Source organism: Gallinula chloropus (genome assembly GCF_964237585.1).
Source record: "Gallinula chloropus genome assembly, chromosome: 4".
NCBI lineage: Eukaryota > Metazoa > Chordata > Aves > Gruiformes > Rallidae > Gallinula > Gallinula chloropus.
Genome location: NC_140088.1, coordinates 78,479,180 through 78,503,272, shown reverse-complemented (window position 1 = coordinate 78,503,272; position 24,093 = coordinate 78,479,180). Strand labels below are relative to the sequence as shown.

At 39.2% G+C, this 24,093-nt stretch overlaps 1 protein-coding gene across 1 annotated transcript; it reads right to left on the bottom strand.

Moving 5' to 3' along the window:
• Nucleotides 1-293: 293 nt before the first annotated feature.
• RBM46 (RNA binding motif protein 46) lies at nucleotides 294-24,093 on the bottom strand (the record flags this gene model as incomplete). The annotated part of the gene is made up of 5 exons (XM_084263269.1): nucleotides 294-473; nucleotides 16,943-17,019; nucleotides 17,130-17,912; nucleotides 19,257-19,724; nucleotides 23,943-24,093. The coding sequence occupies 5 exons, from the start codon at nucleotides 24,091-24,093 to the stop codon at nucleotides 294-296; spliced, it is 1,659 nt and encodes a 552-aa protein (XP_084119395.1).

Sequence of the window (24,093 nt, the reverse complement as noted above, 5' to 3'; positions counted from 1 at the left end):
CTCTTTATATTTGGCGATCGCATTAATAGTCTCTCGCCAGGGGACCTGGAGGGCTTTGGCTTCGTTTTTTCCATCTATAACATCGTTCCAAAGTTCATTGCCAAATTCCCTCCACCGGTTCCAATCAAAATAATCATCCCCTGACTTGAAAAATCCCTTTGTGCAACCATAGGCACACAAACCGGACAGATGTTTAAGATTAAAATTAACTTTTCGCTTTTCTAAAAAGCTTTGAAGTAGGGAAAACGCTACCTCTTTATCCATGCTGGCCAGCCGTATTTTCCGCGCGTCCCCTACTCCTGCGACGAAGCGCTCCTAACCCGCAGCTCCCGGCTCCAAGCCGTCCTCCCAGGCTCATAGTGCCTCTTCCCGGAGGAGTCGCCGACACCGGCTCCCGTCGCACCGGTAACTGTCTTCTCGTCTTTCCAAGGTTGACCCCTGCTGGAAAAATCGGGGTCCCTGTTCGGGCGCCACTTGACGAGAAGGAAAATAAAACGGACACCAGCAATCCAATATGAATCATAACAGGGTGCCAACTTTATTGCACAGCTCGTAGCTTTATATATGTTCCAGCACTGGATACATCTGGAATACAGCCTGCCTATAGGTTAAGCCCGAAAAGGTCGCATTTGCATACCACGCCCACTTGTTGTTTCTTGTTCACGGTGGAATTCCCCTTCCACCGGTTCCAGCCGGCTATGCCTCGGTTGTTTTCCCCCTTCAAGGACGTGGCGACCTTGCCGAGCCTCCCCCCCCCAGCTGTGCCGGAGGCCTAGCTTGGCCTAGGCATGTCGAGGCCATTCACAGTAGTTCCCTCCAGGTGAATGTCATTCTGTTGGCCCACCAGCTGCATATAATCCGAATGGCCCCGTTCTGCGAGCCATTCCCCAACACTGACTAATTAGGCAACATGCAGGAATGTGCATGAATTGTTTGGAGGGAGACAGCCCCACTGCTCCAGCCAGGGCTGAGCAAGAGAGTGGCAGAGGCATTTGTGAGCGGTGAGGACAGCTCGGGCAGGTCAGACTGCAGGATGGAAATGAAACCTGTGGGGATGGAAGGGAAATCACTCTTAAGCTTTCTCTCTTCCCTGAACCAGAAAGATTTTTCCCTACTGATAAACCCCTGTGTCTACTTTTGAAAAACTTTACTATCACTTAGCCACTGATGATACCAGAACAAAGTTTATAATACAAAAACTAATTAGCCATTTATTCCTGTTACAAATTCTGTTAGGATGGGTCATCCTTGGTGAAAATACTTCTCTGGAGAAGGGATTCCCAACGTGCTGCAAGGGCAGCTGACATGTTTTGGAAGTCTGGGTGTGTCCTCTGTTAGGGAATGCAGCCTGAGAGCATGAGCAGTGACGTGGGTTTATGCAGTCTGCGTCTCTCTGCATCCCCAGCTCACAATCTCCTTTCAGAAAGCAGTGCTTTGCTCTGGGGATTTTTAGCCTCTGCCACCTGAAGACAAACTTATCTATGAACTTTCACATACTTCCTCTGTTCTTTGCTTCTAATTTCCTCTTGCAATCCCCTAGTTCATTTTCAGTAGAGATTTGGGCTGCTGTGGCCTGAGTTTGTTTTACACGTCCTCCACTCCCTGTATCTCCCAGCACTGACCAGATAATGAACACTGAAGGTTCACCAGGTGCTTAGTGAATTGGTTTTGTGCACTTGAATTCTACAAAGATACTGTACTAGCACAGTACCTGTTTATGCTACGTTAACATAAAATACGGGCAGTGATTATGTGGGTAAGTTCTCTTCTTGCCAGAGAATGAGAGATGTGGTAGATGCATCAAACTCTCCACTTGCAAAAGAACTTCTGTAAAACGTTACTCATCATGCAAAGAACTGAGATTATATTTGATACGTAGCAGAAGCCTGCAATGTAAGCTTCCAGCATCGCTCTCTTGCAGGCCCTGTAAAGGGTATGAGAAAACCTAACCAGTGACAGACACGTCTGAGCTGGCAGGAGCCTGCATGCCCGTGATGCTGAATCTGTGCTCAAAGTGATATTCTGGAACCTTAGTTCAAGAGCACCCTTAAAGATGGGCATAGTCTATTTGGAAATAGTCTGGAAACACACCAGGGGAGAATATTTTGATACCAAACAGTGTAACTGAGAGCAGTCAGCACTGTTTTATGTAAAAGAATCAGAATAGATACGCTTCAGGGGTGTGCTGGATTTTGGATTTCTTTATAAAGAGAAAACAATGTGAGCTGACAAGGAAAAAGCAGACTACTGTGGAACTATTACTGATGACCAAGGCCTGGTTGGACGTGACTCTGAGCAACCTGATCTGGTTGAAGATGTTCCTGCTCATTGCAGGGGGGGTTGTACTGGGTCCCATACAACCCAAGGCATTCTATCACATAGAAAAATATTTCGGGGGGAGAGGGAGGAAGTGCCAAGCAAGGCCCACAAAATGGTAAAGGAGCAATGAGGTGAGGAGAATCTAAAGAGAGCTGATGCAGAAGGCAGTACAGTTTGGGATACAGCTTGCTGAACTCCTGCAAGTTAGGCTGAAAAAAGCAAATATACAATATAATGAAAAAGTGATCATAGTTCCTTTTCAAGAGCTGTAATACATCTGAGTCTCACCTATTCTGACTAAGATTGCTTGGGTGGGATATCCTTACTTATAACCAAATAGCTGCTTATCCTAGCGTTATGAATCCTAATATTCCAACAAGTTTTTAAAAAGTTAGGAAAGAGTTATCCATGTAATGCAATTAAAAATGTCTACTGGTACTTAGATCTTTATCCCTACCTTTCTCATCTTCAACTTTCTCCCATGCAACAGTAATTATTTTGGGTGTTATTTTCTTTCTGCCATGAGTATGAGTAAATTTCATTTAAAGTGATTTTTAAAATGCTTTTTAAAAAAAAAAATCCTTCATAAATTCTTTCATAAGCTTCCCTGAGTTGTTGGTTCTTCCAGGGTTAGATGCCTGTCTTAGCTCTGCTGGCTCCTGTTTGACAAACAGTGCACTGGGATGTGAGCACATAAAATTTTACACTCTGGCTGGAGACAAAAAAAAAAAGTTACTGCTGTTGAGCTTGCAATAATGAGGCTGTTAATAACCTGTGTCTAACGGGGTTGTCCTCTGAGCCAAAGAAAATCACTATCCATGATTTTCTGACATTTTGGAAGCCCAACATGTATTAATTTCTTCCTGAAGCAGAAACACCGCAGAACCTGAGTTCTGTGCAGTGAGGAAGGCCTAGCACCAAGAACCCTCAATATGCAAAGTTATTTTTTTTCAGTTTTCTTCCCCTAATACAGTGTTGTCCCCATCCCAGAGGATTGCTGAAAATTTATGGAAGAATAGCTTAGAAAAAGTCAAGTCACACCTATACAGGAGAGCAGCTTCTTTCCATTATAAAATGCCAGTATATCATGCAGCTAAAATGGATTTAACAAGCACAAATTCAGTATGAAATGGAAAAACTGCTATTCTGGCAAATAATTCTGGAGTAGGAGAGCAAAAGTTCAGGAGCCACTCTGCTACAGCAGGATTCTTGTGCCAGCCTTTCAAAGGCCCTTACAGCAGCTGTGCCTGCTTGCTTTTATCGGGGGCTTGACATCTGCAGGAGGAAAAAAAGACCACAGCCTTTATCTACTGGCTGGCTTTCTACAGCAGCGTTTGAGTTCACTAACTCCATGCCCCAAGTGCTGCAGTAAGCACTATACATCCCCTGCCCCTGCCGTTGGAAGCGCCTAAATAGGCGTTAGCAGAATTATTTACAGCAGTGCCAAGATCTGGTGCTCTTAAAGAATCCACGTTCTAATTGAGGATGAAAACATTTCACATGGTTTTAGGTTTTTGAATACATGTTTGTGCCCCAATAATCCTCAGAAGACTTTCTCTGACAGACACCTGTTGTCCTTCTGTGAGTAAGTGCATCTGCACTTGTCATTGAACTCTCTGGTGAGAGCACCTACCTCCATCTCCTCAGAAACTCAAGCCCTGTGGTGAACCAGCAGCTCAGCTCTGGGCGCCCAGTGTCTCCCCTCCAAGTCAGATAAACCAAAACAAGGGGGGATTAGCTCTGCTAAAGCACAGCTCCCACCAGTGGAACAGGACCAGCCCCTGCACTTTGCTCTGCAGCTTCACCAGTGCTAAATACAGCTGAACGCTGCGTGCTTCACAGCTCGTTGGAGTCCTCCTGGAGCGTCATTCACACGGCTATTCAGTAGTTAACAGAAGTATTAGACAAAGTTCACATGGGATTGTGAAAGAGAAGCAGGAAAAGAGGGACAAGTTAGCAGTAGGTAGAGCTGGTAGGTAGCTTTGAAAATCTTATGACCACAAAGCAAGAGGAGACACCATCAAGCATTTGTGCAGTGGAAGTACCACATCTGTTCAAAGTTGGGAAACCCTGATGAAATTTCTGGTGCCAGAGTTGGCACCTCCTAGACTCTGATGTCTCTCTGGAAGATGTGCTTTCATCAGCTGTTACTGGGCTTATTCCAGTATGTAATGATCCTCAGTGATGTGTTGGGGCTGCTGGTCAAACTGGGTGGCATGACTGTTTTCTCTGATCTTAATTCTACCAACTTCATAGCCTAAATCTCTGACTAGGATTAATTTTGTGGTGGCTCAAAACTGTATGGATTTTTAAAGGAAAAATACATAGTAGAAGTTTAATCAAAATATGTGTCTCAGTGTTAAAGATCAGGTAGCTTTGTGTCATGAATGCAGCTTTAGATAGTGAACTGTCATCCATCTTCCAACATACCTCTGTGCTCTGTGTAAAAATATTAACAGCCAAACATCCTGGATTCTGGGATGAATCTGAGCTTTAGCCTTGTCTGTCTAAAGCACAAGAAAACTTAAATTGGGCCCTTGGACCTTGTTGGTGATCCTCCAAATCTGTGTCACTCTGTGGACATCTTGAGGTTGCTTTTCTGAAGGCACCCAAGCCTTCCTTTGCTAGGATGTTTCTAAGGAACCTCAACAGCTCCTCCTCCTAAGTATGCACCTACAAACAATACAATGAATATTGTCACTTTTTTTTGGTTTAAAGAGAGGGGACTTGTCAAAGAGGCTCCTTCCCTTATCAGTCCTAATACAACCTACTCTGTCTTCTCCAGGAATGTGTTGAAAAGTTCTGCCTGTGAAAAGATACTGGGAAATGTTCCTCCTTTTCGTTCCAGTTGAAATGGTAGAGCAGAGGAAGGGAGACATCAGGATTTGGGACCAGAGGTTGCTACAGGGCCAGCTGAGGCATTTCACACAGGGAAGGAAGGTCCCAGATGCTGCTTCAGGAATGCTTGTGTGCCTCAGGACAGCACAGGATCCAGGACTTGTGTCTTCTCCGCAAACACAAGAGGCAGAAATGGGTTTTGGCATAAAGAAGTAGAGCTGAGGTAAAAGCACACATCCAGGGGAAAACAGGCACCCCCAGGGCCATTCTTTTTAAAAATACTAATTTTTTTTTTTTTTTGGTCTTCATTAGAGCAACAGTGTCAGTATTACAGCCCAGAGGTAGGCTCCTAAATCACAAAGGGGTTACATTTATGATGCCACTTCCTTACTTCCCATTGCCATGTTAAGTTTCTTTTGCTCCAAGAGCTGTTTTATCACTTCAAATGTTTTGACTTCTTAAAAACTGTGCAACCTGGTGAACACCATTCTTGGTATTCTAGACATTTGCTTTGCTTACATATACATTTCCAACTTTGTCAAAGATCATTTGACTCTGTATTTGTTTTTCATAGACTAGTGAGTGAATGCTTCCCTCTGCAGGAAGCTCTAAGTCAACAGCAGCCAGAGCCTGTGGCAGTGTAGAAGTGTTAGCGAGCTGCTGGGCAGGCTGCCCAAGTGGTACAGTCATGGGTTAGGTTAAGTTTTCCATCAGGGTACAGCCACTGGCTTTCACTTTTTTTTTCTTCAGTCGATTTTGACAGCAAATAAATAATCTGCCCTTATCCACGCAGAATGGTCTAACAGTGGGGCTTATAAATATTCCCCTCCTAGGACTGCCAGGAGAGGGGGCATCATTCATGTCGCTCATGTTTGTGTTACGGCTTTCTGAATGAACTTGACTTCCTAATCTGAGCTGTACCAAACAGCCCAGCCTCCCTGAGCTACCCTCTGCCTGTGTAGATGCTTCTGGTTCCTGCACTGCCTAATTTCCATTTCTGGTTGTGCCAATTATTCTGTGATGGTCACAAACTCCTGTACCTCAATGCTTTCCCTCTAACAGTGGCAGTATTATGCCTTCTTTCTGAAGCACCACAAGACTTAAAATGCAGAGTACGATCACTCCTGTTTGATCTACAAACCAGTGCTGCACTTGCTGGTTCTGAGCCCGCATTATTCACCTCTTTCAAGTCTAAAACTTTATCTGGTGGCTTAGTTAAAAGCATCACTGCATTCTCAAAGTGTAAAACTGGAACAATCTTGGGTTTGCAGGCTTCTTTCTGAAAGCGTCCTTATACTTCTTGGAATTACACCTGCCTTCAAGCAGTATCTAAGATTTTCTTTCAGTTCCCAGGATGAGGTATTTGCATTCTAGAGTCCATCTACTGGTTTGTGGTTTTTTTCCTTTGAGAAAAGAGGGGTTGGGAGACAAGAGGCTGCTCCCACCACATGCTTGCTCTGTAACATTGGCTTTAGTACCTGCCACTAACCATAAGGTAGCAATATTGAAAAACAGAAAAAAAACCCCACAACCCCATAGAAGCAAGCAAGCAGCTGAGAAAGGTAACTCTTAACAATAGAGACCACATTTCCTTACTTAGGACAAGCTTTTCATACAGTGGAATTAGTGCACAGGAACAAAACTGTTTCACTGAAGTCAGTGACCTCACCTCTACTTTCAGAGGGGCTTCTAGCTTCTACACCAATTACAGGACAGGATGGCATACAGATTCACTTTTATCAATTATGCAGTACTATAAAAATATGCAACACTATGCTCTCCCTTTGTCACAGTATTTTTAGAAGAAATACATGGTTTGGGGTTTTTTTTAAAGGTTAATAAGCTCCAGTGAGACTTTCATAAATCTGAAAAATATGCTTGCACTTCTGCACACCGATTAGAGAGTTTTAATTATGTGTTCTAAATAAACTTCAAACCCCCTGAATTACAGCTACTGAGTGCTACTGCTGTCTCAGCTGCTTATTCCTTACACCTTTGTTCTTATCTGCAAAACAAAGACCAAACTCTGCCTGAGGGCTGTATTTGACTTGCATCTACCCAGGACTCCTTACACTCAAAGGTCTGATGGTGGTTGTATGCAGTCACACTTGTTGGTGACACTGGAAGTCATTGCCACGGCATGTCCTTGTGTTAATAATGAAGGGAGTTGCTTGCTTGTAGTGAACCTTTCTGCACAAGACTGCTTCACACACAGGAGCATGGTCAGAAATCTGAACAAGGAGGATGTTACACACCTGGAAAATACAACCCTGTGGCTTTCCACAGTACCAGCCAGTACCTCCTTCTGTTCACTGGTAAGTCACCTCTCCTAAAATGCTACTCAATCTCTGTGCAGCTCATCACACCGCTCCCTTAAGTAGCTACCACCACCAGTTCTATCCAGGCTTGGTTGATGTGAATTTCCTCTAGAAGTATTAATCATTGTTTCAGGAAATGTTTCTTGCACATGAAAAAGTCTACCACATTTGCAAGGTGTCACCACAGAGGCGTATATAAAAAATTTGCAGTAAAAAAAGCGAGTCTTAATCAAGACACCTCTTAGTTTATAAACATGGTATGCCCTCTTCTTTCCTCCCAACAGAGTTCCATAAAAACCATTAACAGCTTAACAACTTTTAAAAGCAAGCAGCTGTCAACGGTTGAAGTAGTACTTCTCTTTTTCTGAGATTTCTGTAAGTCACTTAATTACCCTTCCTCTTGTTCAGCAAAGCACCTGACCAGAGCCTCTGGCCACAGTTTGCTACTAGAGTGTTCTGCAAAGTAAGTTTGTGAAGGCACCATGTGTAAAGTAAGTACTTTTTTACACCAACCATACTAACAGCATAAATTTAATATAAATGTTAATTCAATTACAGAAGTCAAACACATGATTTCAACATTAAAAATTCCAACATTTAAAACAACTACTACATGGCTAATATCAAATGCAAATGAAATTAAACTGCTGTAACTGCATCTAAATTAACACCAAAAAAGATTATTTAATATGCTGATGAAACATGTTTAGCTAAAATATGTAATGGACCACAATAGTTGACCGCTTCTAAGAAAAATTACTCTCAACTTTAAATCTTACCATTGTATCTTTTCTTGTCTACATAATACTCCTTTTTGACTAACAGTTTTTAGACGAAGCAGCTTACAACCAATACTTGCATAGGTCAGACCCTTAGACTCTTTAACATCTCAACATGTGCCACTTGGCCCATTCCTTGGCCAGGAACTGAAACTATAACACATTCAAAAAAAGATGATCTACTGTGTTAGCTTCAGATTTCAAAAAAGAAAAGCCTTTATTTTTGTCATTCAATAAAGCACTTCATGAGATGCTAAACAGTCACAATAAAAAAGATGGCTCATTCAAAATAAATTACATAGACCCAATTAAAAAAACTTTAAAACTATTTTCAGTTTAATGCTAAACAGTGTTTTAAGGAGAACATGGCCTGATTAAGATGTGAGCGAGCTGCTGTTCAACATGGCTACTACGTGTAAGCAGAAGAGCTGGTTACGAGGGACAACCTACCTCAGAGTAAGGCCCCTGAGAACACAGAAACAGACCTGTCCCAGCAGAGAGGTGCTGACAACAGGAAATGCACCTCAGTGAGCTGTGCATAAAAAAATGTATTTTTTTGCAAATTTTTGTCTCAAAGAATTATCTATAGTATTGAACCTGAATGTTACTACAACTGCACCATGTCTTGCGGAGTCTGATGGTATGTTGGCATAAAGCCCTTCAAAATACCTCCCCCACTGATGAAATGCCACACCAGAAGCAGAGATTTTATTGGACATGTTCTTCCTATAAAATTTTGCATCAAAAGTGAGAGTGGTATTAAAGCTTCATATGATGCACATTTATGTATGAAAAGGCAGCATTGCCAGGGTGGGGTGGTATTGGTTTTGGTTTTCTTAATGCTGGCTTAAGATATATTACTTACAACAAGAGCTGTAAAAATTCTGTGTGAAACTCAAAATACAAGGATAGGAAACAGCAAATCATTTCAACACTAAAAAAAGCTACTATTGTATGAAGTAGTACAGGTTAAAAAAAATCTTTAAAATCTCTTCAAATTAAATTTAATCAAGCTAACCAAAATAATTTAACATTCAATTTCACTAATCTTTAAAGTGAAATATTTAATACACACATGTGCTTTGAAGAATTACTCATTAATAAACATGTAGGGTGGTAATTAGGTGTCAGCATGGTGTTCATTTTGCGCAAGATCCAAAGCAACAAATTCTGTACTTTTCTTCTTCAGGGCAACTCAGGCCAAATAGGGTGTACAGCTGACTGCAGAAAAAGAAGGGGAAAGAGACTTGATTTCAGCAAGCATACTGCACTACCTATGCCAAGTTGGACTTAACTATTAAGGAACTTAAGACAACAGCGCAAAGAAAGCATTCACAATCTTGTGCTAACACTGAGTTCTTCCCTTTCTTCTATACCTCCTAACACTAAGTCAAATGATTAAGAAATTTAGTCAACAGCTCAAGACATCAGAAAGGACGTAATAAAAAAAAATAAATTTAAATGAGAACTTCTTATTCTCAATTAAGTTCCCCCCCCCCCCCCCCCCCGAAAGCCTCATACCCAAACAAAAAAAATAATCCTTTGGTACTCAGTGTAAGTACTTTCTCAATATAGATACATTATTTGACCATGCATCACTATCATGACCTTTTAAGTTTCACCTCCAGTGAACACTTAAGTTGTTTTCATTATTTTATGTACGTATTAGATCACTGTTCTGAGCTGCATTAATTTGTTACATCTGTCACACATACCATAGCAGCTGTCTTACAGGTAGTGTTAACTAAGTACAAAGTTCTGCCAGACACACGCTACATAAACAAAACCCAACTTCACTGTGGTCATCAAGGGACTAGAGAAGGGCACTAAATTCAGTCCTGTTTTGAAGTGACTTACTCTACTGAAGTCAATCAGGTTATTTCACTGATAAATGTAGTCCTAGAATCATAGAACGGTCAGAGTTGAAAGGGGCCTCAAAACAGCACCTCCTTCCAACCCCTTTTTCCATGGGCAGGGACACCCTCCACTACACCAGGATGCTCAAAGCAACCTGTCCTCACTGTTAACCAAATTGTATCCTAGTATCTAACCTAAATCTCCCCTCTTTCAATTTAAAGCCATTACCCCACGTCCTATCACTCCATGCCCCTGCAAACAGTCCCTCTCCAGCTTTCCTGCAGCCCCCTTTCAGGTACTGGATCTCCCTGGAGCTTTCTCTTCTCCAGGTTGAACTACCCTAACTCTCTCAGTCTCTCTTCCTAGGAGAGTGCTCCAGCTCTCTGATAACTTTGGCCCTCCTCTGGGCTTGCTCCAACAGGTCCGTGTCCTTATTTGTATTGGGCATCCCAGAGCTGGACGCAGTACTCCTGGTAGGGTTTCACTGGAGTGGAGTAGAGGGGGAGGATCACCTCTTTTCAACTGCTGGTCATGCTGCTTTTGATGCAGCCCATGATACAGTTGGCTTTCTTGGCTCCAAGTGCACATTGTTGGGTGATATGGAGCACCCTGTTCATCAGCAACCACAAGTGCAACTCCTGAGGACTGCCCTAAATCCATTCTCTGCCCAGCCTGTGGGACTGCACCAACCTACATGCAGGACCTTACACTTGGCCTTGTTGAGCTTCATGTGGTTCACATAGGCTCACCTCTTAAGCCTGTCACGGTCCCTCTAAAAAGCACCCATTCCATCCAGTGTGTCAACCTCACCACACAGCTTGGTGGTGTTGGCAAACTTGTAGAGGGTGCACTTGATCCCACTGTCCACATCACCAAGATGTTAGACTGCTCAATACTAACCCCTGAGGAAGGCCACTCATCACCAGTCTCCAGTCAGACATCAAGCCATTGATTGTAACTCGTTGAGTCTGATCATCCAGCCAATTCCTTACCCACCAGCCGGTCCACCTGTCAAATCCGTATCTCTCCAATTTAGAGACAAGGATGTCGTACAGGACAGTGTGAAATGCTTTGTACAAGTCCAGGTAGATTTTATCAGCTGCTCTTCCCTTATCCACCAACACTGTAACCTCTTCCTGGAACACCACCAAACTTGTTGGGCACAATTTGCCCAACGGAAGTTACGCTGGCTGGTTACCAGTCACCTCTTAGATTTCCACATGCCTGAGCATAGTTTCCAAGAGAATCTACTCCACGATCTTGCAAGCACAGAGATAAGACTGGCCTGTAGTTCCCCAGGTCTTTTTTTCCCTTTTTAAAAATGGGGATTATGTTTCCCCTTTTTCAGTCACAGTGTGAACTTCACTGGACTGTTACAACTTGTTTCATCTTTCTTATTTTTCTCCAAGTTCTCCTACACAAGCCCAGACTTACAAATTTATGTTCCTTGTCTGTAAGCGGCATCTGCAGAAAAATCACTGAATCTTCTGGATAAATCCTGAATGACTCAGATTAGAAGCTTCCAGCAGTAACATTAACACCAAGCATGGAATTAATGCTATTTTCAAACTGCCTTATAAGCTTTTGAAAACCAATCTCCTAACACTCAAAGAAGATAGTAATCCCTATTTTAAAAAATGAAAGAGGCCTCAGAAGTGACAGACATCCAGAGCTAAATTCATCCACAATAGCATATTTGAAAAAGGGGAACATTTACCCTTATAGCATAAATGCATAAAGTTAAAAATAACACTTTCTGCAAATCAGAGGAGACCGTCTCTTCTACATGAAACTGACTACCCAAAGGAATAGTCCAAGTAACTACTCCTCTTCTGAACACTAATTTAAACTCAAGCTAAGTGAAAATAATTCAGAAATTACTGAGAAAAGATTCACAGTGATTTTATAAGTAAACATCAGACTAGGTGATCTATCAGGAGATCTACATTAGTAAAGGTATGGTCTCCTCTGAAAACAACCAGGACAAAAGTATTTTTATATGCTTTCTCAGAGGCTCAAGTAACCTTGAGACCACCTTCTCTAACAAGCAGCCCAAACAGTACAATTAAGAAAATGTTTTTTAAGGGGGCAAAAACCTGCCCAAAAACCCCATAATACTGGAAGGATCACTCACCTATACTATCCCACTACGCTGCATTCAGGGACAGCAAAGTTATATAGGCTTGTTCAGGGGCTGTGATAAAAAACATTATGTATGAGCCATCTGATAAATGCTTAATAATTCTAAATTCATACTGTTAAGGAAAATCTTATACTATATTCAGTCTCTTTCTAAAAAACACCAAACACCCCCCCCCAAAAAAACCCTAAACCAAACACACCATTCACCACATCATCTGTATTGACTAAATAAAGCCAGAAATTTCTCTATTTTTTTAAAACATCTGAACATTTTGTACCAACAGCAGTCTCGTTAATTTTGATAAAGCAAACCAAGGCAGTGTTGAAGAAAACTCCCTATAATGAAATAGTAAAAAAAAAGATATTTTACTTGAACTGTGACACTTTTAACATCCAAAGCCTCAGCCAGTCTAGTGATAGATAAGTTTCTTCTGACACCGAGATGCTGAGTGCAGTCTTCAACTAGTTTATACAAGTTTTATCTGTCTTGCAAATTGCTACTGCATGCAGTATTTAAGAAGCTTAAAGAAGTGAATTTGTAGTATTAAAATATAATGCTTTCTCTACCTGTTTCAGTACAGTTTACTATATACATTCTATGTGGAGAGCAGAAATTAAACTCTTATTTACATGCTATGGTTTTTAAAATTACTTTCATTCAGAGATTTGTCTTTTAAATCCTTTATGTTACTTTTTAAATAGTCTCTTCTACCTAAAAAATAAATTGCACCTTGGTGAGATGCCACATGGAATAGCCTGTGAGAGTGAACAAAAAATACCCTGCTGCGGAATACATGTCTAAAACCTGGTAGAACCCCAAAATTGAAGAAACTTTACTCAAACTTGTCCCCTTGTTCCCCATCACCCTTATGTCAGACTCAGTAAGGAGATCATGTGCCAGGCCTCAGCCTTTGCTACAGACAGTGTTATCTTAAGGACTAGAAAGAGGTTCTGACACCTTCTGGTATTACCTTAAACCACTGGAATTCCACCATCATCAAGTGAAAAAAATAATTAGAAAAACTCAAACAAAACAACAAACAAAACACACCCCAAAAAGCCCCCAAACAAAACAATCCCACCCAATCATTCTCAGAAGAATATTGTTCTTTTCCAGGATTCAGATGCTTAACTCTTACTAAAGAAAGGGAGGTGGAAGTTCTCCTACAATTCAAAGTACATCTATGCAACTTCTAGATCTTTTCTGCCTTTACTTAAAAATCTGGATGAACCAGCCTGATTCCAAAAGATACAATCTACGTTACTGCTGCTCAGGACCTGAACGATAATAACGCCTTCTATTTTGGGATTGACTCTGCACTAACACTGCTTCTGGACCAGAGTAGAACAGAGAGTCTGTGTTAATTAGCACAGCTATACAATCTCCAAATTGGAATGGCCTCATAACTTACTTAGCCTCCAGGACAGACAAGAGTAGGAAGTCTTACATGTTTTTCTACCACATTTAGCAGCCCAGAAATAGTCTGCAAACACCACTAAGGTGCTGTTTAACTTCTGAAGACACAGACTTACTTGTGTTGAAATGAGATTAAAATTAATGGAAAAGGTATTCATTTATGGGGCATTCAGGTTTTTTTTCCTATTCTACCCCTCCCACACACTGCCTTTTTGGAACTTGAACATGCAGCTCCATACCCCTTCTCACAGATGGGCATCCAGACATGTAATTTCCATATAGATAAACAAGACCGAATTTTTTCACTTCTTTAATCTGTTCACGATTTATCTAGTAACATTAAAGTGTAGCTTATTCACCTTCCAGTGAAAACACAGCTTTCTCTATTTTCTCCAAGCATTGTTTTCAAAATGTTCAGGTGACACCAAGTGGTTAATTGTTGTACTGCCGTCTGTTCAGGACTACTGAATGCAGTGTGTGGAAGTCAATACAGAAATATGCATCACCAAGTATAAATAAATAAAAGCCAGAATGTTTTGAGCTCATTAATCATAACAGTCCAATTTTAAAATTCTATCAAAGCTTTCCTTTCTCATGCACTTACCTTGGTCTGCTTATATGCTTTAAAAAGGAAAAAAACCCTGAACATACCATCAAAACTTACTTGGGGAAAAAAAATCAATTTCCTGTAAGAGAAGGTATTTACCAGAAAGAATTATTCCCTGTGTTATCTCTGTACACTCCTGCTTATAAGGAGTTGCTTCCAAGAAGAAACATACTGAGATTTTTCTCAAAATCACTGCTACTTATTAAAAAAAAATCCAAAACAACCGCCCACAATACATGCATCATTATTAAACACACCAAGCCATACAACAGGCACTTCAGAGAGAGAGATGGATCCTCTGTCACATATAGCAACATCTCCTTACCTTTCTATGTTTCTTTCAACATAGTGTACATTTTAAGTTGGAACAAAGACTTCTATGGATTAAACACAGAAAAGAAATTCTATTTCTCGACTCTTTAGTGCTATGTTTCAGTATCACAACAATACCAACAATAAAAGAAGGGTTTTATCAACATGAGGGGTGTATCTTTCAAAAGTCAGCCATGTATGTTTGTTTTGAAATACTGCTCTGCATCCTCTGTGTGGGGCCAAATCCTCAGATACAGAAATGCACAGATGCCATTAAAAGAAAAACTTTCAAAGACACTATTACAAGCACTCGGCTATTATGTGGGCACCTTTTAAAAACCAAACACGGGATTTGGCAATTCTGTGAAGTAAGAATTCAGATTAGTTGTGATCATACAGCACACTGAAGTCCCGAAGAGCTTTAAAATACTGTTAATTCAAATTTGCATTACAATTATTCCCTATACCACTTGTAACTATAACTGCAGAGATCAAATTTCAACACGTTATTTTTAATTTTTTTAGAACTTTTTGAATTCTGGTTTTGACCACAGGTGAGAATAATAATTTTTAATGGTTCTGGTGATGTTTTCCTGAAGAAATATAGGAGAGAGAATCCTATCTTTAGATAATGCTATCTGCAAGCCACAAAATGGGCAGGTAAGCATAGAACCCGAAGCTGTCTTAATTCTTCTTTACAGAAGGAAAGCTTCACGCCACTATTTCAACCTAGCAGCCTGTTTACCATTTGTGTTTAGAATTGCACAGGTTAAAAAGGTATGGTCCTAATTTTCATAGCTAGCAAAAAAAAAACCCACCAACACTGAACCAGTAAAATGCCCCTCACAGTGTGTGCAAAAGCAGTCAAATACTTAGCTGTTTTATTATTAAAAATAAATAATTCTCATCACTTTGACCATCTGAAAGTATCACCTTCAAGAAAGGGCCTACACTAAGGCAAACCAAACATATTAAAAGTGTTGTCTCAACTTCATAAAGCTTTACTGTTTGGACATTCTTCTTCCTCTGAGACCTTCTGGGCATACAAAAGCAAAACCAAGGAGAAGCAAGATTCTAAGCCAGAAGAAAAAGGCTGTTCACATTTCCATCATTTATTGAAAAAACAGGCATGACAGTCAAGCTTGATAAAGGTCTGCTACAAACTGCATCCAAAAGAAAAATCTCATTATGGCACAAGTATCAGACCTCCAGAACAAGTGCTTAGTATCAATATTAGGAAGAGCAGGATGGCAACACTATTTTAACAGTTTGCCATCAGCAGTAGCTTTTTCAACTTTTCAAAACTACAATGGGGGTGGGAAACAGCAGGGAAGTCTTTTTTAAAGGATTTCTCAGTAACAGAAAGCATTTTACATTAACAGAATGTAACTGTCATCACTAACATGGGATTCCACTTAACCTTTCAGTTACTCCTTCTGCTTCCATTTTCCTGAAAATTCAGTTTCACAGGGACAAAATTATTAAATAAAAGCATTTTAATGAACACCTCTATCTATTGTCATTTCTCCTCCTAGCTAACTAAGCAGAAGAAAAGTTGTTAAGAAGTACAAGTGGAATAAGTTATACAAAGGTTTGTCTGGAAGTATGAGGAGTTTCCCAAACATTATGGCATGGCTCCATAACAGCCTTCAAATCTGAATACCAAGGAGCCAAAATTCTGATTTCTTTGAGGATAAAGTTTGATCAGAAGAATACTTCAATTACTAATGAAACAACTTGGCACTAGGAATCAGTTCTGTGGTCTGAACGCTGTTGGTAAGTGTTCTGAAAACCAATAAGGAAGGAAGATGATGGCAAAAGTGTTACATTTTGTATTACTTTTTCACTTTACAGAGGTACAGGGATAACACTGTCAGAACTGCAGTAATCTGTTCTAGTTATGAAAAGAACAGATTTTACCAGAGCTTTTTATAACACAAAAACTTTATTTTTCTAGTAGCTGTATTCCAATTAAAAAAAAAAAAAGGAAAAATAAATGAAGATGCTAGACTTAAAAAGTAATTAAGAATAGCTGTACCCGTATTTTCTTCCTTTTTCTGGATAAAAAAACCCAAGTGAAACCCCCACTGAGTGAAAGCACTCTTAACCCAAAGATAATACGTGTAGCCACATAATGATACGCTGCTACAGCCTTAAGAACATTTGTGAAGAGGAATCAAAAAAGCTTCTGAACACTACTTATCTGAATATGGATCAACGAGTTCCTTACAACTAAGTCACTTAACATGTCATCTAGCTCTCCCTTATAAATCATTATGGTAGATCAACATAAGCAAAAACTACCCTAGCACTGTACTGCCCAGATGTTGTATCTCTCCTTCAGTGCTCTTACCTGATGGTCCAGACTCAGCTGAAACAAGAAAGAGTTCTTCTGAACTGTTATATTATTCTGCATATTCTGTGTTCTGTCTTTATAATAAAGATACACACATAGGCCGAAACATACACACAAGGAACAATTTTACCCTACATTTTCTATCTTCAGTTCTTAAGAAGTAACTGAAAGTGTTTATGCTTACCTAGATGTAGAAGTGTGAACTGTGCTGCCAGTTCCTTTGCACCTTCTACTGTTGTACAGAGCTTGTCTGGCATGAAACAGCTCCGGGAAGCACCTGGAATACTAGGAATAAGCACCTTGTACACCAGGAGTATTTTCCCATCCTGACTTGTGGTTGAGTACAAGTAGTACTCTGGTGGTGCCCAGTTATTTTTATTGCAAAAATAATCCAGATGCATTGCTGCAGAACTGAAGTGACTGGCTTTTAAAGAATACATACTAATTGGAGTAAGCTTTATTCCTGGAAAAAATGGGTACGTACATCTGTCGACTTCAGGAGGACCTGGACTGTGCTGGCCATTAAGACGAACTGGAAGATTTGCTGGTTTCCCTAAAGATTTTTGATGAACATCATCTCTGTTAGAAAACCCTAAGAGATTTTCAGAACCAGGACCTACGTGGCCATTAAAATGTTGCTTCCAAGTACTTTCTTTGTTAACTGGTTTTGCCAGCGTTACCTCAATACTAGCTCCATCAATGCACTTTCCATTCATTACAGACATAGCAGCAACTGCATCCTCTCGGTGGAAAAAATGAACAAAAGCATAGTCTCTCAGCTTCTTCACACGTTCAACTATTCCTGGCTTGAACTTGTTGAATTCGGCTTTAATTGTTTCCTCTGTAGTAGATATCATTAAGTTTCTTACATATAACACTTTAACTCTCTGCATTGTTTCTTCATCAACTTCTTTCTCAGGGTCTGCCCAGTCTACTTGAATAGTATGACCCCAGAGTTGGAATGTTCCTAGAGCAAAAAAGCATTACATCAGTAAGAAATATCCAAAGGAAAACAAAGTCATTCATATCAACTACCTCTGGAGAAAACAGCCATGATGCACACCACATGAAACAATATTTTTGCTGCCTGCATCTACTTAAGCAAAATATGTAAAATATTACTTCCTGAAATCATTAAAGAAAGTAAGACTGCAAAATATCAAAATGTTCTATCTGTACCCTTTGGATTCGTTAAGCCCAATAAGCTGTCAAAACACAGACATGCATGCACATGCATAAATAAAGCACTATATTATTTTACATAAGTAAAAAACATCAGCAATAATATCACTAACTTAAAAAGGAAGGCCAACATGTAGAAAAAGTAATCTAAATGTACATGCAATAGCACAAGCCTTACTTTATGTTGGAGCAGATACCAAAACTATGACAAATACACACACACTGCCCCAAAACCCAAAAATCCACCCTAAGCAAAACTAACTCAAAAAAAACCCCACTCAAAACTTCAACATTTTGAATACCCAAACCCAGTTTATTTTGCATTAGCTGATCTAGCCATACTTTTCCCATTACTTTGGAAGGCCTATACAAGTCTTAGGTACCCCTTCTTAATACTCCATCCGTAATTAATACAAGACTTGCCTAATCCCTGTGATTTATTAATCACAGGGCGCTTTGCCTTTCATTTCATTACGGCCAATGCTGTGTTATCTGTTTCAATGACTTTTCTTCTCCAACTACATTGTTTCATTTCCTCCCCATTTAATTTCTTTTCCTTTCACTTTTAGAATTTCCCTTTCTATCTGTACCTTTACCTATTCCCTCCTCTTTCTATTCTCCCTCCCTCACCAGTTACAAAATAAGGGCAAAGAAAAAGTAGTCTTCTACCTGTTAAATCCTTAACATTATTTTCTAGTAAAAGATTAAAGACCCAATCTGAAAAATTTTTATTGTATGAAACATAATAACATCACACATGACACTCAAAGAAAGTAAGTGACAAATTCCAAGCACTGTATTTTTTAAACTTGGCTCTAAGAGAATTCACATCCGTTCACGCTGGATGCGTGCCCAAGCAAATACATATCCTGGTGTAGGTTACAGTAACTTGTGTTTAAAATACAGATGTCTGCTCTTTCGTTTTCCAAACTGCTTAAATTTTAACCTTTAAAAACAAACAATAAAACCAAACCCCAAAGAAATCTCCAAACCCAACACTAATTCAAGAAGCCAGAAAGAACGAATCCTCCCTTGAAGAAAAAAAAACAACAGGGATGATCCACCACGCTCCAGCAAACTGGAGACACACAGTCCTCCAAAAGCTCCATTTAATTACAAGTTGGTTTACCTGGGATGAGCCTCCTCCTGGCCATCGCAGCTGCTCTGTGAGATTCATATTCTACAAAAGCAAAGCCACGGTTTTTAGTTTTGTCAGCAGCATTGGGATAAACAATGACATCCACCACTCCTTCTGTAACTTTTTTCATTTCATTCAGTATTTCTTCTTTCTTCTTTTCTTTTGGAATCGCTCCAATAAATAGTCTGCAGTTGTCCAAGCTTACGCAGACACCAATAAGTTTTCCTGGACGAATTTCATAATTGTTAAGAATCTTGATAGCCAGTTGGGCTTCTTCTTTAGTAGTATACATCACAAAAGCATAGCCTCGATTCTCACCACTGAATTCCATCATCAATCTGAACTCGTAGATCTTCCCAGCTCTCTCAAAAACAGGCACCAACTCATCTTCATACATATCACGGGGAATCTTACCCACAAAAACTTCACATCCACGAGGTGGTGGAGGACCTTCCCAACCTTAAAATAAAAAATTGTACAACAACAAACTTAATACAAACATGAGATAGACACATGCACTCCCTTTTACTTTGGAGGCAGGAGTTAGTTATTTTAGTCTCAATTTTAAACTAGTATATTCTCATCCACTTTTTTAATTCTTTTTTTTTAGTTATGTTTAAATAACGCAATCTGTATTTCTTTTAATTCCTTTGTTTTTTTCACTGGATTCTGTACAACCCACTGAACCTAGGGTTATTGAAAACACTGTTAAGGCTTGCTGTAAGAGTCTACATTTCAATCATTTTTGATTATATTTAATAGAACAGGTGATAACTAAAAAAGGAGTCATGTTTTTCTAAGTTGTACATGTTTCTCTGCATTTCTTGCCTATGTTTTAAGAAATTTTGTTCAGGGTCCCTATTACAGTACCTTTTTCTTCACTAATGTCATTCAAAAGTTCTAAACATTTTGCTCCCACCTTTTCCATTCAACCACTAAAACAGGACTCCCTAAGGAAGGTAGGATATGCAGCCATCCTTTTTTCAATAGCCAAAGGACTGAACATTTTTCCTCTAAAAACAGAGCACAGCCTAGAGCTGGAGGGTAGAAGAGAAGAAAAAAAAACCACAGAGGAGTCCCTAGTTCACATCTGGAAGTTACATGATCTTCTGCCCTTAATCCAAAGTCATTCATATACTTTTTACATATCTGCCACATACACTGAAATATATGCTCAACAGATAGTGTAAAAATATTTATGTGCATTGAAAAATATGGAGTTATGGTCTGCAAATATGACAATTTTCCTAAAATACGTATTAAAAAAACTTGGGTTTGGGGTTTTTTTAAAAGCAAATAAGACAAATCAGGAAGACATTTCAACAGCAGACAAGGAGTTAAATTATCACTAACAGCTTTTTTTAAAGCTCTGACAAGGATTCTCCATCTCCACAGGAGAGAAGGCATGGAGTACAAAGCTGGTAGAAAAAAAAAGAATCCTTAAGATTGGTAAGTCAGTCCTAATATGAAGTGACAAAGCATAAGGAAGCAAAGTGAAATAAAAATTCTGTTGACAAGTTAAAAAAAGAAGATAATTAAATATTTTACTTTGGCTTAACATTCAGAATAAATTATATTTAATTGCTTTTATAATAAACTTAAAACATTTTCCTTCATGTAAGTATCATCAAAGAGCACGTCATTTACTCATGGGAGAAAAAAATTACAAAATGAGGAAAATTTTGACTGCCTCACAGGATAAATTTTCATCCATAAGCTATACACTAAAAAATATTGTACACAGGGAAGCTAACAAAGCATCAAAACTGACATGCACTTGGAGCCACACTGCCATGGCAAAAGACCCAAACAAAGCAATGAAAATTCACTTTCTTAACCTTTTTTTTTTTTCTCCTTCACATTCTACAGACACATTTTCCATGAGTGGCATAAACTGGAGAACTGTGCTGCCACCAATTGAATAGGGGAGAGGGTGGGAAAAATTTTAGTCTAATTTTTGAGCCAGGTCAGCTTCTTGGTAGCAGGAAAACAGATCTGAAACCATCTCCTTTGGCAGCAACACAAGCTTATAGAAACCACAGTTTAAACAAGCACAATTCACAATGAGACTCTTCATTTACAAACTAATTGTAATTTCTTACAAGCCATCTCAAACATCCAAGTCCCACCTGGCCTAGAAAACCATTTATAGCAACTTAACATAATTTCCAGCCTGAGCAGCTATGAAAATACATGAATATTTGAAGGAGAGGTATGTAATTAACATCAATGGACATATTTATGGAAAACATACCTTGTCAAACACATCTAGTTTCAGAAAATATTAACAACTGTCATCAATAAAGGTAACTTTGCCAAAAAAATACACTTCATACTGCCTAGTGTTCTAATTAAAAACCATAATTATAAATTATTTAATGCATATTTTACATTAAGAACCGGCTGAACCCTCAGAAGGTAGTCACTGATGCCATGCAGTTCTTTTTCCAGTGCCACTTTCAAAATAACTTCAAAAGGTTCCATCTGCCTATTTTGTAGGCTAGCAGAAGCATCTATGTAATTGCAGAAGGGGAAACCCTCCAAAGAGAAATCATTTTGATACAGCTTAATCTGAAACTACACATAACAATAAGCAATACAGCTCATGCTTAGAAGCATGACTTACAAAGATACAGGATCACAGGCCACAAGTGAGAATGGGCTGTAACAGTAGCACAAAGACTTTTCCTTCCTTCTGCTAGTGTAAATGCATCATCTGACCCAAAAAGAAGAGTTACCATACTCCACCTGATACAACCAGGACAAATGGCAAAGTCCTTGTATGTTGCTGATGTCAACAACGTTGGAAAAATGATTCAAAGAGGAAGAAACATTTCATAAATACATAAAGCATTTGATTTGTTTCATCAGAATAACAAGAAATGTTAAGATATAGGTAACTGACACAATGTTATTACAGAGCATTACAGGTACTGTGTATTTCATCAAGAAGATTAGAAAAAAAAATTCAGATTATAAACAAAGCCCAAAATCAGTAGAAAAGATGCTAAGCACTTTAACAAACTAAGTATAGGAAAAGGTAATCCCAAATACTAAGAGTTCTCAAAATCAAGCCCATACAGTTTTCTACAAATATGACTTAGACAAAGTCATCAGGCTCAACAGAAGTTCAAACTAATGCCTTCTACTCCCTTAACATATTCTAAACATAAGTTTTAACTCTTGAATAGGGGAATGAGAAAAAGAAGATATTTAGGAAAAATATAACTACTGAACTATTCCTCCTCCTCTGTTCAAGTGCCTTCACTCAAAACAGTAATAAATACGATCATTCAAGTTTTAGCCTGAACAATCTTTCAGCCTTTGCAGCAAGAGATAAGCCCACTAGTTTCCAGCATTTGTGTAAGCATATTTTAAAGCTGAATGACCTTCCAACATCTTCAAACATACACACCCCTTTTCAGTCATTCTTAAAACTAAGAGACATTTAATTTTATTTTTGAAAGCAAATTTAAAGTTCTGAACAAAGGCTTTTCCTAGCACTACCCTGAGTGTTACCCATTTTCTAGAATCTGAGGCAGTACTTTCAGCAAAAGTATTTTAGCAAGGCAATGGGGCTATTTCAAGAGATTCATTATTAGTGTTATTTCATCACAATTATTGGGCATGTTTTCAAAATATCATTTAATACACAAGAAAAAAAAAAACCCTCTTCCAATGCAGTAACATCCTGAGAAGTGTTTACTAAATCAAGTGACAACTGTACCCAAATTGCAAAGTACATATTGCAATTCGTTCCATATACTGCAGGATTTAGTTCTTTTTTGTCACTGACTTTAGTGGACATGTAATTGAACATGCAGAAAAACATTCTAGTGACAAAATTTGCTTTCACTGCAGCAATATATTTATAGTCCAAGCAAGTCACTTGCACCAGGACAATAAATCCCAAACCACCATAAGTTTACTGATGACTGTAGCTTTTATAGCATGATACAATCTGTTATTCTCTACTTATAAACTGTTATCTTTTGCTTACACATGAACACATGTGTAAACAAGTTTCTGTTTTCCAATGTATTGTGACTGAATAGGAACACATGAATGATAGAACTCCAATTGTTGCTCTTCATGTTACAAACACATCCAATGAATGATAAAGGCTCCAGAGCTCCAGCATTTATCAGTTCTTCTTGTCACCATGAGGAGGGCTGGGGGCGGACTTAGATATGGAGAACATCTTAGCATCAGTCAAATACTCTAACTCATTTTCAGAGCTGACTACCTCAGAAAACAGAGGTTTGTGATGGAAAAAAAATGTTCTGGTCACTGAAAATAGTAAGACAAGAAATTAAGTATGTTATGCCTGCTATCATCAACTTGTTTGTCCGCTCTGTGCCACTAACAATTTGTCAGTCATGTTCTCCATAATATGGGACATATTCAGACTTCAGCTGCTTCCAAAGTTGTGACTTCTTAAATCCATCAAGAGCAGATGTTTAACATAGGCTATCACAAGATACCTTAAATTTCTGGAAGCTATAAGGCAAACTAGAATCCTGCACACGTTGTGTTCCTTATACTCTTTCCCTAAGCTTCCACTACTAGTCACTGTCAAGACACAGTACGTGGGGCTACACAATTTTTCAGTCTGATTCTGTATAGCTCTCTACAGAAAACAAACTGCAACTTCATAATCTCAAAAGAAATACTTACCTGGTGGAGGACCACCAAATTTTCTTTGCCCATTTTCTTGAACCATGCTGTATCCAGTCTTCTCCATCAGGGCCAGTAAAGCAGCCTCATTCTGAGTGCCACTTCGGATTTTGCCACATCCATGTGCTGCAGCTTTATTTTCCTCATTCAT